The sequence below is a fragment of the Temnothorax longispinosus genome, chromosome 3 (assembly GCF_030848805.1).
Source record: "Temnothorax longispinosus isolate EJ_2023e chromosome 3, Tlon_JGU_v1, whole genome shotgun sequence".
NCBI lineage: Eukaryota > Metazoa > Arthropoda > Insecta > Hymenoptera > Formicidae > Temnothorax > Temnothorax longispinosus.
The window spans coordinates 1,518,017-1,531,881 of record NC_092360.1 but is presented as its reverse complement, the minus strand read 5'-3'; the positions used below and the strand labels follow the sequence as shown (position 1 = coordinate 1,531,881).

The 13,865-nt window shown below is 40.5% G+C and overlaps 2 protein-coding genes across 11 annotated transcripts in view; both read right to left on the bottom strand.

The window, feature by feature from the left end:
• The window catches only part of LOC139810763 (uncharacterized), a 30,069-nt gene that overhangs the window by 1,077 nt on the left and 15,127 nt on the right, over positions 1 to 13,865 (bottom strand). For all 10 annotated transcript variants that reach the window (XM_071774604.1, XM_071774606.1, XM_071774605.1 and 7 more), the window contains 6 exons: positions 13,627 to 13,831; positions 12,916 to 13,105; positions 12,675 to 12,813; positions 12,007 to 12,286; positions 11,417 to 11,569; positions 197 to 7,565 (listed from right to left, as the gene is read on the bottom strand). In XM_071774604.1, the coding sequence (XP_071630705.1) occupies positions 211 to 7,565; positions 11,417 to 11,569; positions 12,007 to 12,286; positions 12,675 to 12,813; positions 12,916 to 13,105; positions 13,627 to 13,831 (8,322 nt within the window). In that variant the 3' untranslated portion in view covers positions 197 to 210. The remainder of the gene's footprint in view (positions 1 to 196; positions 7,566 to 11,416; positions 11,570 to 12,006; positions 12,287 to 12,674; positions 12,814 to 12,915; positions 13,106 to 13,626; positions 13,832 to 13,865) is intronic.
• LOC139810775 (uncharacterized) lies at positions 7,582 to 10,963 on the bottom strand. Its single transcript, XM_071774640.1, has 2 exons — positions 10,797 to 10,963; positions 7,582 to 10,502 (listed from the first exon to the last, which is right to left on the bottom strand). The coding sequence occupies exon 2, from the start codon at positions 10,424 to 10,426 to the stop codon at positions 9,548 to 9,550; it is 879 nt and encodes a 292-aa protein (XP_071630741.1). The 5' UTR covers positions 10,427 to 10,502; positions 10,797 to 10,963; the 3' UTR covers positions 7,582 to 9,547.

The following is a 13,865-nucleotide window of genomic DNA, read 5'->3' as shown; positions in this document are numbered from 1 at the left end:
TTCAAAATTTATAAATTGCTTTAAAAATGAAACACAGATAATATGTTTTAAAAATCTTTTTAAAATTCAAACAAAATACACCTACATATAGCTATTTCTTTATAATATAGACATTTATTTTTTTCTTTATAGTTTAATATCTAATTAGACAATTATTATCAATGTAAATTAAAATTCCTTTACGTAGAACACTTACCCACGAAAATTGTCCTATGTACCGCTACTTGGTGACGTTTTCATTTTGTCACTTCTCGTTCCCGTCGAAGACGTTCGTCCGACAGAACGGTCGACCGCCGTTTCTTCCTCTGCGTGTCGCCCGTTGCTACCGCTGCTTCTCTCGGATGCTCCAACATCATGTTGCTCTAACAAAGGCATCTCAAGAGAATCCGAGGAAATGCGTCTCGCACCATATTGCTCGGCGGTTTCCGGCGTTTCCTTTGTGTCTTTTATATTGTTCAACGAATCCGAGCTCAAGGACGGAAGGTCCAGAGTCGTCTTCATCTCCAAGGAATCGGAGCTTCTACACAGTGGGTGATATTTCTTCTCAGTATCTTCCAATTCTAGAGAGTCCGTACTGGTCTCCATAATATTGCTTTCTTTCTGTGCCGCTGCTCGTGCTTCATCGAGTTCTTCCGTTTCCTCCGGAAGGATTTCCGAAATTGGTTGAGCGCTAACTCTCTCAGCATCGGTGCCCTCGATCTGCGAGATATCCTCTGTAGTGTCGTCTTGCCGCTCGAGTTTCTCCACGTTGGACTGCGCGATGCGTATTATCTCATCAATCTCTTTTATCCTCTTTTCATAATCGTCCGATCCGGAAGTGCTAGGATTGACCGAGCCAGCCGCACTGGTCTCTGCTCTCGAACGCGGCAGATTCTCGAATTTATATTTGTTCTCCGGACTCTCATGTTCCAATAGTTCTTCTTCCTCGCGGGCCCGCACCTCCATCAGATGAGCCTCTCTGCAGGCCTTCTCCAGACCCTCAAAATCCTTTAGCGAGGACAACGAGACGTCGTCACCGTGACCCGAACGACTGGTCACGTATCTCCTCGGAAGACTGCCGTTGCTGCTGGAATCTTGAGAGCCGGATTGTAACTTTCGCGCGTTCTCGGCCGCCACGGTGCTCTCCAAGTGCTCGAATTCCTGCAGCGAGGTCAAGGACACGGTGTCGTGATCCGTAGGCTTGGTGAAATATTTCTTTCCTAGGACGTCGTAGTCCGGCGTGCTACCGAAGCTACCGCGCATACTTCCCACACTGCCTATGGACTCCTTGTGGCTGCCTAAACTGCCAAGTCTACTGCTGCCGGCCTCGAAATCGGTAACCTCCTCTTCCTTGATGTCCTCTAACGGTCCGCGGTCATACTCGATATCGTAGACTCTCGCATCCGCGTGGAACTGCATCTCTATCCACTTCTTGTTCTCATACTGCTCCTCGTCCGAATAGGATTGAGATTGATCGTCGTTCGACGCCTGGGGCGGGCTCTCCTCGGTTTCGAAGTCGAATAGATCGTTGTTCCTCGACGCCTGACTCGTTGATACCTGCGTGTCCTCTTTAGTCTTCGCGATTAAGTTTTCTAGATCGCGATCGTACTGTTTGCTGGTAGTCTGAGGTACCGAGCTGATGCGAATGCTCTTACCCTCGGCATCGAACTCCTCCGCTTCGCGCCCGACTTCCTCGATCACCACAAAGTCGTCCATGATATCGGGCTTGTCCACGAGCTCGAATGAATCGCTGTCAGGTGAATGACGCTCAGACTTGTCCTTGTCTGTAACATTCTCTACGACCGTGTCGAAGGACATGCCTGATGCCGAGGATAAAGACATGCTGGCCTGTTGCAGCATAGAGTGGACGGATGTCATCGGTTCGAGACCCTCGTCTCCAGCCATCTCGTGATCCGATCTCTGTTCTAGACTCGCCACCCTTTCCACATCCGTCGTATCCGCGTCTTTTTCCTCTTCGAGCTTCGTATCTCTTTGCAGTTCTAAACCTTCCACCTTTTCCTCTTCGAGCTCCTCGCTATCGCTGGGCCTAGCAACTCGCGTAGATATCACCTGTGTGCATACGCTCTGAATCCCGTCCTCGGATACCCGCGACGTCATTATGTCCACGGATTGAAGAACCCCGGGCGCATCCATGGAGACGGAAGTGGCTGAGTCCGCGACTCTGACCTGATCCTCTTCCAACACTTCGCCCATGGACTCTGCCTCCATATTGACGCTGTCGTCTATGATCTGTTGGAAAATCATCTCGGACGAACGCTTCATACGACACGGTATATGACTGTCGATTTTGTCCATGGCATCGTCCATTGGTATTTCTTCACTACCGGAAGAGTCTGACGCCTCGGCCATCTCCTGATCCGCGTCCAACGCGCTTTCCAGGTTCTCATCTATCTCGTCCGCATCTACGTCGGCTTCCTCCGAAGGTACCAGGGTCTCTGACAGTTCGCTGGTACTGTCAATGCTGCCGAGATGGCCCGAACTAAGAGAATTCAAGGACTTCATGGATTCGTGAGAACTCAATGTACTCGCTGCAGTCTGATACTCTTGCGATGTTGGTAGTGTCTTCGACGTTGCCTCATGTTCGACAGACATCATCGCCGTCTCGTACTCCGAAGCGGTTCCGGATTGTACGCCACCCGCGGCGGACTGCATCGCCTCGACGTCGGACGAACTGGGTCTGCTTCCGCTACCAACTTCATAGTCACAGGACTGATAGTTGCTGCTCTCGCCAGAACTCGAGACATCGCTCTCCGAGGTCTTAACTCTCTTCGATATTCTGGCCGGTTTCTGACGTTTTCTGGGTGCCGGTTGGGGCGGTGCCAAAGAGTAGCTGTCGTCCCTTCCATCCATGTCCGAACCGACGTCTGACGATCTACTGATGGGAAGCGGACTGGGACGACCCTCCTCTTCTTCCTCCAGTTGTTCTTCAACGGTTATTACGGTTTCTTCTTCTTCGTGCTTCTCGATATCGATTTCAGGTGCTTTAACTGTACTGGCTGGAATGTCTTTAGTGATAGCAGTTGCTTGGACAGATAGTTTATCATCGACGGTGTCTTTCGTGTCTTCCTGCTTTGCTTCATCAAATTTTTGAGCTTCCACAATTGACGGTTCGCTGTATGCAGTAATTTCAGTTTCGGTTTCCGGTTCAACCTCCGCAGGAACATGTTCAATGGACGGTGGTCTGTATAAAAACGGCAAATCGTTTGGAATGGATTCCGGTTGGAGTTTGAACTGAAACTCTGAAGGTGAATCTTTGATCTGAAACACGGTCTGATTATTCTCGCTCAACTCTTCTATCAAGTCCTGTTTAGCGGCTTCCAAGGACTCTTTCACCTCGGCAATTTCTTTTTTCACCACTTGATCGAGCACCGTTATCGCGTATCGCGCGCTCAAATCGACGCTCTGGAGATCATCTTTCTTTATTTTCAAGGCACAAGTATCGGAAGGAGCAGTCGTCGATTTGCTAGGCTTGTCGTGCTTGTCGGTGGTTTTTTCCATATGTCGTTTATATTCCTCACTGGGAGGTTTGATCTTCGCCAAATAAGTCTCCGTCCATTCTTTTAGCACGTCATCAACTCTCGCGCACTTCGGTAGTTCTGATCCTTCTTTCGTGGCTTCTGACTCTTTTATTGTCTTATCGGTAGCTTCAAGTTTTTCCTGTTTTCGTGTTTCTTCAGCTACAAAATGCTGCATAACATCCACTTTTTCTTTCTTCATTGTAGATACTTTATCCGCAGTAATGTCTCTTTGGAAAGTTTCTTTGCTTGTTTCCGGAGCTTTAGTTTCCACAGTTAAATCTTTCACTTCCTCCTCTTTCATAGGTATCATTTCCGTAACGGCTTCGGTAATACTCGTTTCCCAGTCAAAATCTTCACGAGGTATCGATTGTCGTATCCTAGCCGCGTATTCGTCCGTCGGCGTCTTGGCGTCGTATTCCCGTTGCAGAGTGTCGATCAACTCTTGACAAGAAATATCTAATTTATTTTCTATCAGTTCGCTTTCGAAGTCCGGCTCGGTCACCGGAGTCACGGTAAATTTTGTTACCTTCGTCGTAGTAGTCGTTACAGCCACGTTAACATCACTGGCAATCGATTCTTTGATCGATTCAATCACACTGATCTCCTCCGAAGACTTAGTCACGGACTCTTGTTCCAAGTCCACGGATTCATCCTGCGAGGAAGTGCGGGCACGTTGTAAGGACGATTCGTATTCTTCCAGCTCCTGATTGAACACCTGAGAGGGCTGTAGCGTTTCTGATATCTCAATCTTCTCATCGCCGATCATCCAGTCCACCGGCTTGATCTCCAGATCGCGTACATTTTTCACCCTCGGTGAGACCAACGGCGGGCTCTCGATTTCGAAACTGTCCGCCCTTCGTCTATCCCCTGCGTCGTATTCTCTCGATGAAACACGCTCGTGAGCCGGAGGATACACAGCGTCCTCGGACACTGTGCTAGAACTGACAGTCACGTCTTTCTCCTGAGCGATTTTGTCCAAAGAATCTACAGCCACACTCTCGTGTAAGGAAGCTACGTCCCTGCTAGTCTGTTCGGATACTTTGTGCTCGTCTAACTCCAAGGACGGCACGTCGAACGAGTCCTGTCGACTGTCTATACCTGGTTCCAAGATCTCTAGCACTCTAGCACCCGAAATCTCCGACACTACCTTGTCTTTTGAGAGAGTATCGCTTATATCCCTCTGAAGTGGCTCAATATGACCGCTCGATCTGTCCGAACGAAGTTTCTCGGATTGTGGACTGATCGTAGGCTTAGATATATCCTCTAGTTCACCAGTATCAACGTCGATAGTTTCTTCAAGATCAATCTGCTCGGATATACTGCTCGGGCTTATAGTAATGTCTCTGTCTTGGAGTTTCACTTGCGAAGATGACTGTAAACTTTCCTCTCGATCATGCGCTGACGATTCCTCATCTTTTGTTATGTCCTCGCTTATACTGTCTCTGTATTCTTTCTCGAATATTTCTTCTTGTATGGACATTTTCGAGCGCGCAATCGGATGATCCATCAATTGTTCGTCCTTCTGCATAATGCTTTCGAATTTTTTCGTTAGGTCGTCTGCCAGTTTCTCATGATCAGTATCGCTGCTCTCAGACATCAACTGATCTAAATATTCTTTACTCAACATCTGCGATTTCAATCCCGACGTCGAGGATCTTCTCTCAATTTCACTCTCAATCGACTGTATCAGACCCTCCGCTATATTCCGCGCTTCGATTTCTTTGGCGATTAATTGTTCTTTCTTCTCCAAAGATATCGGAGCTTCTCTGCTCGAAAGTTGTTCGTCTTTTTTAATTTTTTCAGTCGAATCCCTTGTCTTGTCCCTTTGACTAGGTACAAATTGCTCATCCTTAAAACTCTCCAAGCTCTCTCTGTAAGATTGTCCTTTAGCGACCATTTCAACCTTTTCCAAGTCTATTCCTTCGACTTTAGCTGTTTTAGGCAATTCCTTAACATCCTCTACTTTTTTTGCGTCATCCCTCTTGATCCTAATCGCCACATCCACGTCGCTTTGCCTGTCCCTACTAGTTCCAGATTTTTTCGTCGCGGTTCCCTCGCTGTCCTCTAGCAGTTTAAATAATTCTTCCTTTTCACTCTTCGCTCTGGACTCAGAAGCGCTCGCGTCTATCACTTCCTTACCTTCCATCACGTTCATTGACATCTTCTGCACAGCGGTCTTATCCACCTCTTCGCTCTTGCGCTTTTTCTCCTCTTTCGTCTCAGCCGATGACTCCTTAGTCAGCTTAGACTCCGAGGATTTTTTCCGTTCCACTTTCTCCTTCTCCTCATGAGTTATAAATTTATCCGCGCCGCTGGAGATTTCCGACGAAAACACCTCCTTCTTCTCCACCTTACTTGTAGCCTTTGTGTCAATCTTCGAAGTAACCGTATCGAAATCCTTGTCTCTCATCGCACTTATGTCCTCGAACATCTTAAACGCGCCCTGCGCGTCGGTGAAGGTTTTGGAAAAAGTCTGCGTCTTACTCTTCGTGGTCGAGCGTTCCTCGTGCCGCGAAGTAACCTCCTCGCTGGATTTCCTCTCGGTGATAGTGATGGTCTCGCCATCTTTTTGTCCCGGCAAATCTTTCTTTGCTCCTTCTTTATCCTTTGCCCCTTCCATGATACGTTTAGGTATACGGGATTCAAATTCCTTCTTCTTGCTGGATGGCGAGGCAACGTCCTTTTCTTTCTCCGCGATTAGAGTACTTTTTACCGGTCTCTCCTCAGATTTCTCCTCAGGTTTCTCTACTTTGCCTTTTCCTTCTTTCTGACTTTTATCCTTCTCAGCCATTGCAGTGGAAATCGGAATGCGTGATTCTTTCTTCATCTGTTTGACATCTGTGTCAACAGTGGATTTTCTCTCCTTGTCGAGACTAATACCAGCCATCATCTTTTTTGCCGCCTCTTCTTCGATGATTCGTCTTTCCTCTTCGAGGAATTGCTCGATCTCCTTTTTATCATCCAAAGGAAACGATTCGGTCCTAATGTCCGTTCGTGATCTCTCAACGTCGCCCATAGTTTGCACTTTGTACATGATATCTGGTAAACTCTCTTTAAATATCTTTGTTTCTACGCTAACTTCTGGAACTGATTTACCACTCGCATCTTTGATTTGCATCGATTTGTGGATCTGCTCCTGCATTTGAGTTCCGTCTTTTTGTATCTTATAGGTGATTGTTGTTTCCTTCGTTGTCGTTTGCTTTCCGGCCAACTTCTCCTTGCTCAATGACGTTTCCGGTCGTTCCTCTTCTTGCACGATGTGTGTCGATGTATCAGGCTTCATGTGCGTTTCCTCAGCAAGTTCTCTTTCCTTATTCAATAATTCCTTGCAAATCTCCATCATCGGCTGAGTTGTTATCTTTTGAACTTCTTCACGCACTTCTTTGTCGTCGTCCTTTTTCCTTTTATCCTTCCACGGCTCCTTCGTCCATTTATCGCTCTCTGTAGCAGCCTTCAAAATCTTCTCTATCTCTCTCGCTTCCGCCACATGTTTTTCCTGAATATCAATCTTCTCCTTTGTCATTTCCACCGTACTCTTTTCCGCGCGACTTTTCTGCTCGTCGATCGACTTGCCTTTGAGAGACTTGTCTTTTTCAGACTTGGAAGAGTCTTGTTGCACTTTCGGTGTTCCCTTCGCCATCTCCTTCTGTATTTGCTCCTCAAAGTAATGCGCTTTTTCCGCCACCGAACACTCCGAGATATCTGGCACATTGATGTCCTCGATGGTCTCCGATCTTATGACGTCCGACATACCCTCCGTTGTCCCGTCACCCTCCTCGGACACGACATTCGGCAGGCACTCGCTATCGCTCTCGTTAATGGTCAACTGAGAGGTCCTCGAGATCTCGGATTCGGAACGCTGGTAGTTTTCGCGTTTCCTCGAGATATCCTCCCAGAATTTACGCTTCTCCGAGTACGTCTGCCTTTCGAGATCGGGCGACAGATCCGGTTCCAACTGACCGGCGCCTACTTTATTGGGATAACTAGCATCTACGGATTCTAGGGGACAAGCCGCTTTTTGTGCAAAGGATTCGTGGATAGCGGCATCTAGAACAACCAAGAATTATGTTCACATTACTTTTTATTAAGCATGTTGTTATAATGACTGCGATACATCGTGTCTATTTCTCTTTACAATTGTTCTTTTTTTTTATTCACAGCGAGATCTGGCGATCGAGAACTTCCGTAGCGCAAATCCTTCATCTTTCTTTCTCATTTTCTTTTCTTTTCTACAGTCGTGGCAGGTACAAGATGCACTAGAGCCAAGATGTGTCGAAGCCGCAAAATGCAAAACAGCAGTCCATTAACTCGAATCTCGAGATAAAGCGCTTCTAATCTTACTAATGCGCAAATCTAATCTTACTAATGCTACTAAAATTGTTTTTTTTTTTTTTATAGATGATATAATTCTTATCAGATTGATATAATTCTTTTGGTCTCTTAACTGAAAGAAAAACGAATAATAATAATAATTTATGTAATACAAAGAAATGGACTTATTCTGTTTTATATTCGACAGCTTTAATTCATTAAAAAGTACAACTTAGCAAGTTTTGAATGTATGTAATATTGCTATAACTATTATTTTTGTTGTATCTTTAAACTTATTATATGCATGACATAATTGGAATTATAATTGTAATTGTAATTGGAATTATAATTGTAATTGTAGTTGTATCCATCAAAAATATAATTCGCAAGTACGAAATGAATTTTTCTATTCTTGCACGTACAACGACTTGATCTTAAAAACAATATTATTGTCAAGAAAAGAAAACACTCATTGAGTATTAATTGTCTATATACGTATTTACATATTATATCATATAATTATAATTATATATGTATATATATAATATATGTATGTGTATTTGTTTATATCGGAAAATTTCTCTAGACTGCGGAGACATACTCTTTTGTATTAATATCCCATACGGTTGTCTATGATAATGTTGAGGACGGCAGTTCGGTCTGCAAGTATAACAAGTACACAAATATTGCGTTATTATCGATTTCATAACGACAACATAAGAATTAATTTGTCGATAATCGTTTCGACGCGCATTGTATTGTTATTGGATTTATAAATAAACAAATAATGTTCACGATGTTTATCGACGTGCAACGAATATATCATAGTTGTTATAAGCGGACTTCTTTGATCAACTAACGCTACTTCAAATAATACTAAACAACTTTTATTACTTTCCAGAGATTAATTATATTGTATATTTTACTTTGCCTGAATAATCACGTTGTATTAAGAATTTATTAAATTTTAGGCACGGTGCAAAAAGAAAAACGTAAGAATTTATAACAAACTACATATAGTGCTTATAAGTTGTCCAGCAAATAATGTCCGAACATACATATGTATCTCATGAAAAATATGTTTATTCTAAAAATGTTAAATAAATTTAAACATAGAATTTTGTTGAATACTTTTTCTTTATTCTTTTTTATGATTTTTTAAAATAAACATTTGCTGCAAAAAATTTTGGGATTATTTTTTGGACAACTTTTGCGGGGAAAGGACAAAAACAGAAATAAACAAAAAAATTAATTTAAAAAAGTTGCTAGTTGTTTGATATGAAGAACCATAGGGTTTAATACAATTTGTTAATAAAACAAATTGCAAATCGCTTTGCGTCGCTTAACTTAATTATATCTTCCTGATGATTTAAAAAAATTTTGGTGCCTGATATTATTCAAGGCAGACAGAGAGATTTCAAAATTCTACTTATCTTTCAAATAAGAACTCCTAATTGAATCAAGATTTCTTATATTTATATAAGATGTTATGCAACTTGCATAACTTTAGTGACTTTATCCGATCACGATCGATCGAAAACTCCTTACTCCTGTTATTCATAATAATATCATCCTGTTATTCTGTTAATGATACGTTAATTCTTGCTAAGCATAATCAGAGAGATGGAAATTCTTCCTGGCCTTTATTCCAAAGACTGTATCATTTCGCATGCCCCAAATAGTTTTTAAATCCATCTTTTCTTTTAATTTTACTTCATTTAATCGACATCCTCGATATCAGTATGGCAATCGCTGATAGCATCGTCGGCGTGGTCCGGAACGTGCAGGGTGTTTTCCATTTTGTTGTTCATGACAATCTGTGATGCGGCTAGGATGTCGAGCTCTTCGTACACGTGATTGTAAGCCGCTGCCTCATCCAATTTAGTCTCATCGTCGGACCCTTCCATGTCCTCGCTATCGGTGTTCGGCATATCTGGCACGTTCTCCGCCACGGTATCCGCCTTGTCGATGGAAACCTCTTCTCGCGACAATCGATTTCGCACTTCCACGGAGAACGGTCCGTCACCTTCCTTGGTCGTGATCATCTCGCCACCGAACTCGGTCAGGATATCAGATCTCGGCGTGACATAGATCGTCGGTTGAATGTCGTCGTCGCCCTCCATATCCTCCATATCCGTTTCCCCTTGATAGCCGTTATCAATCACATTTAAGTTGCTACTGGTGTCTTTCTCATCCATTTCGTCGTAGATCTCATCGACGTCGGTGAGATTCTCCGCGTAGCTACCGCGACGTGATCGGGATTTGGCCTCGCCGTCAGCTATAAGGTAATCCAGATTGTCGTTGATCTTCGCCTTGGACTCCGCGGTGACCTCCGCGTCGGTCACGGAAATTAACGGATTGTCTTGCGAGGCTTGCGCAGGGTTAAGCTTGCCGATCTTGTTGGTGATCATTGTCAACTCGCCCTCGGAATCCGTATCGGAGAAGTGAAACGAGGCGTTGCTCATCATAGCGTTCAAACGTCTTCTAGCGGATCTAGACTTGCGCTTGACCTTCGTTCCGGAGGAACAGTCCTTGTCACTCGCTTGACTATCCTGCCTCGTCATTACGCGGTCCTGCTCATTGATTTTCGTCGCCATGCCTGGCTCGGTTTCTTATGCGTTTAACGTGCCAATCGCAAGTGCAAACTACTAATGAATTTAAAAATACCTGTAACTGAAAATAATGAGAAAGGAAAAATTAACATTAAAAAAAGTACGAAATAAAATTCCAAATAAATTATTCAAAACAAATAGAAGAACATAATCACAAGTTTCAATGCAAGAATAAAGTAAGTTTATAATTTGTAAAATTTATTTTACATACAATCTCGTATTTAAAAAACAGATTTTACGAGTTATAAAATATATATCTCATTCTTGCATCAAACTTTTTAACTTAAATGAGATAAACTAAAAGAAAAAGGTTAGTAAAAAATTAACAACCCGTGACAAAACTGAAAAGACTCACGTTTTGATAATTGCGTGTGAATGCTTGAAAGAAAGATAGATATGAAATTTGCACCGTTCCCCTTCGTTGGTACGGACAGAACTAAAGAAGTCCGCCACCGGCACTTTCAAGCATTTGTTGATGCTGTTACGTTTAATTAAGTTAAAGAAGCCTCACTCAACTCTTAAACCGTAAGCCGATTATCTTTCTCCCCTTAAATTAAAATAGAATGACAATGGAATCTCATGATTTTCAAGTCGAAACGATATTCGACAAGGATTTTCTTTTGACCTTGTCAAAAACATTTTTTTTTTTTTTATGTTGCATACGAACTTTGCTTACGAACGACCTACGTCGCCAGACCTTTCTCAAGATATCGCCGTATCGGTGGATACGATATAAAAATATGTTCACGTAATAGAATATTCATCAACAACACTTAATGCTTTATTACGCAAGTTCTCTTTTTGCACCTTGCATTTCTAGTGTTATAGACGAAGCTGATTTTGAAATTAGAACTTCTTCAATTCGAATAGTTCAATATGCGATTTTCTTGCAATATTTATTAATATCTGATACTCGCATATACGTTGTACGAATCAAATATGCTTTTTCTATTTTCTACATTTTTGAAATCCTACCTGTTTGTTCCTTTTGTAACGTGTCGGTTATGAATTTTTTTTCTGTTGGCGAGGAGGTCTCTTTAGGCTTATCAGTTTTCTCCATTTGTTCCATTTTGTACTTTGATTTGTAGTAATCTAATTTTTGATTTATGATATTAGAATCTTCGTAACCTGTAGCAACAAAAACAATACTAGCAATAATAATATATGCATAAAACATTGCTTATAATCTTTGATTTAATTTCGATTTCAGATTTTTAATAAATTTTAATTTTATTCCAAAAAATACTTTAATCTTTTAAATTGAAAATTTATATAAAAGATGTAGAGAATAATATTAAAATATTTTACTTTATGTTATATTATCACTTAAGTGATTATACATTTAACAAGATGAACTTTCTATTTGCATTAATTTATTAGAAACTTTTTGAGCTCAAAATAAAATAACTCTTTCTTTATTAAAACAATTATATTACAAATTATAATTGTTATTTATAATTTAGTTTATATGTTTGGAGAAAATAATAAAGGAATTTTTCAGCTTTCTATATACATGTATATATACATTATATATATTTTTGTATTATAATTTTTAATGGACGTACCTTTTAATCTCTTTTGTATGTCATGTTTAACAATTGTTTCGGGAAGGACAATATTTAACACACAAACAGGCTGCTGAGGTGGTTCTCCTTTAGCAACTTTTGGTTCCCGCATAAACAACATCCTCGCTACTGGATCCACTAACGGATCTTTCACTTTAACATGGAATGACAATCGATTCTGCCGGAAAGCCCTGAACGTGAACTTCAACTGCATACCGGACTTCGTTACTGGCACTAAATTCCCACTAAATTCAATATAAAGATCTTTCCCATCGAGTGCCTATTAAACGAATATGTTTATCAGATAATTAAAAACAACCATACTAAAACATATTATATTGACAATTCTTGTAAACGGAGCGGGAGTCCGTCTGTACTCCGTAAAAAGGATAGATTAAACATATTATCCATATTGACAATTCTTAAATAGTAATCTTCTCAGAAAATTTTCAAAAAATCAGAAAAAATATATTATTACATAAAACAAATAAATATTATATCGACAACAGAACAAACATTAATATTATTTATTTTATATTAAAAACAAAAATAAAAAAAAGAGATTTATCTAAAGTTAGTAAAAATTGTGTAAAATCTTTTTGTTTAAAAAAATTTACAATTAAGATAGTTTAACACTTATTACACTATATTTTATATCATGAAAATACCTCAACATCGCGACTTTTAACAATTTCTGTAAATTCCTCTTGTCTTTCCAAAGTATGCATGCCTTCTTTGCCATCGGTCATACACAATATTCGCAATGTAGCTTCCAACACGTCCATTCTCTTCGAGTATATTATGAAACTACGTAGAGATAAGCGTTTGTTTATGTTAACGTGAGAATTAGAGGATTGTTGTTATTATAATAATATATATATGTATATAAATGATGAAGAAGTCGCTCACTTCGTTATGTATGGCACATGTAAGGATGCCTCATACAACTCCGTTGCCATTTTCGGTACTGCGCCAATATTTCTACAGTCCATCAACCAGAATCTTGCTGAAACGGTAGTGGTGAACGACACTCTATCGTTCATGAAGGTTAACGGCGTTGATCCGGTAACATCTTCCCATTGTGACTCGTTGGTTCCACCTAAAGTTAATTAATTTTTATCATCCTAACAATGTTGTTTTTTTTTGTTTATTGTAGAAACAAAAAATAGATTCTTATTTTAAAATATAAAATATAACGCATAGTTTATTTTTGTCGCTAAAAATTAAAAAAACGAAATAGTTATATAATTATCTGTAAAGATTAAATAGCGCAGTAATTTTTATATTCATTTAATTGTAGCGCGCTAACAATTCTACTCCATTGTAATATCTAATATTAATAAAACTTTTTTCTATTAATTACAAAATAAGTTTTAAATATTTTTTATAAATATACGCAAAGAAAATACTATTTAAATAATTTTTAAATTAATTATATATACATGTATATGCATGTATAAGCATGCATATTCTTGTTAATAAAAATAATTTTTTGTAATAATCTATTTTATTCTCAAGTATTATCAAATTATTTTCTCGCAATAATCAGTTACTGATAAACAAAGATAAATTTTATTCATTTTGCTTGCTTGTTTAAAATTCTAAAATATCCATAGATACCCGCAATGCTACACAAGAGGCGTAACGTAGGTGTTTCTCCACCATACTGATTGATCATCCCCTTGTTCGCGGCTTGCGGCACGGGAATCGTAAGGGTTATCGGTTTATGGAACTTCCGTCGCCTGGGTTCGATCGTGATCACCGGTGAAACGGCAACACAATTGCCTAGCAGTTTGGCCGTAAGTTCAGCCGGAATAACATGCGCCTAAATATGAAGGAAAGCTTTACATTTTTTGCCA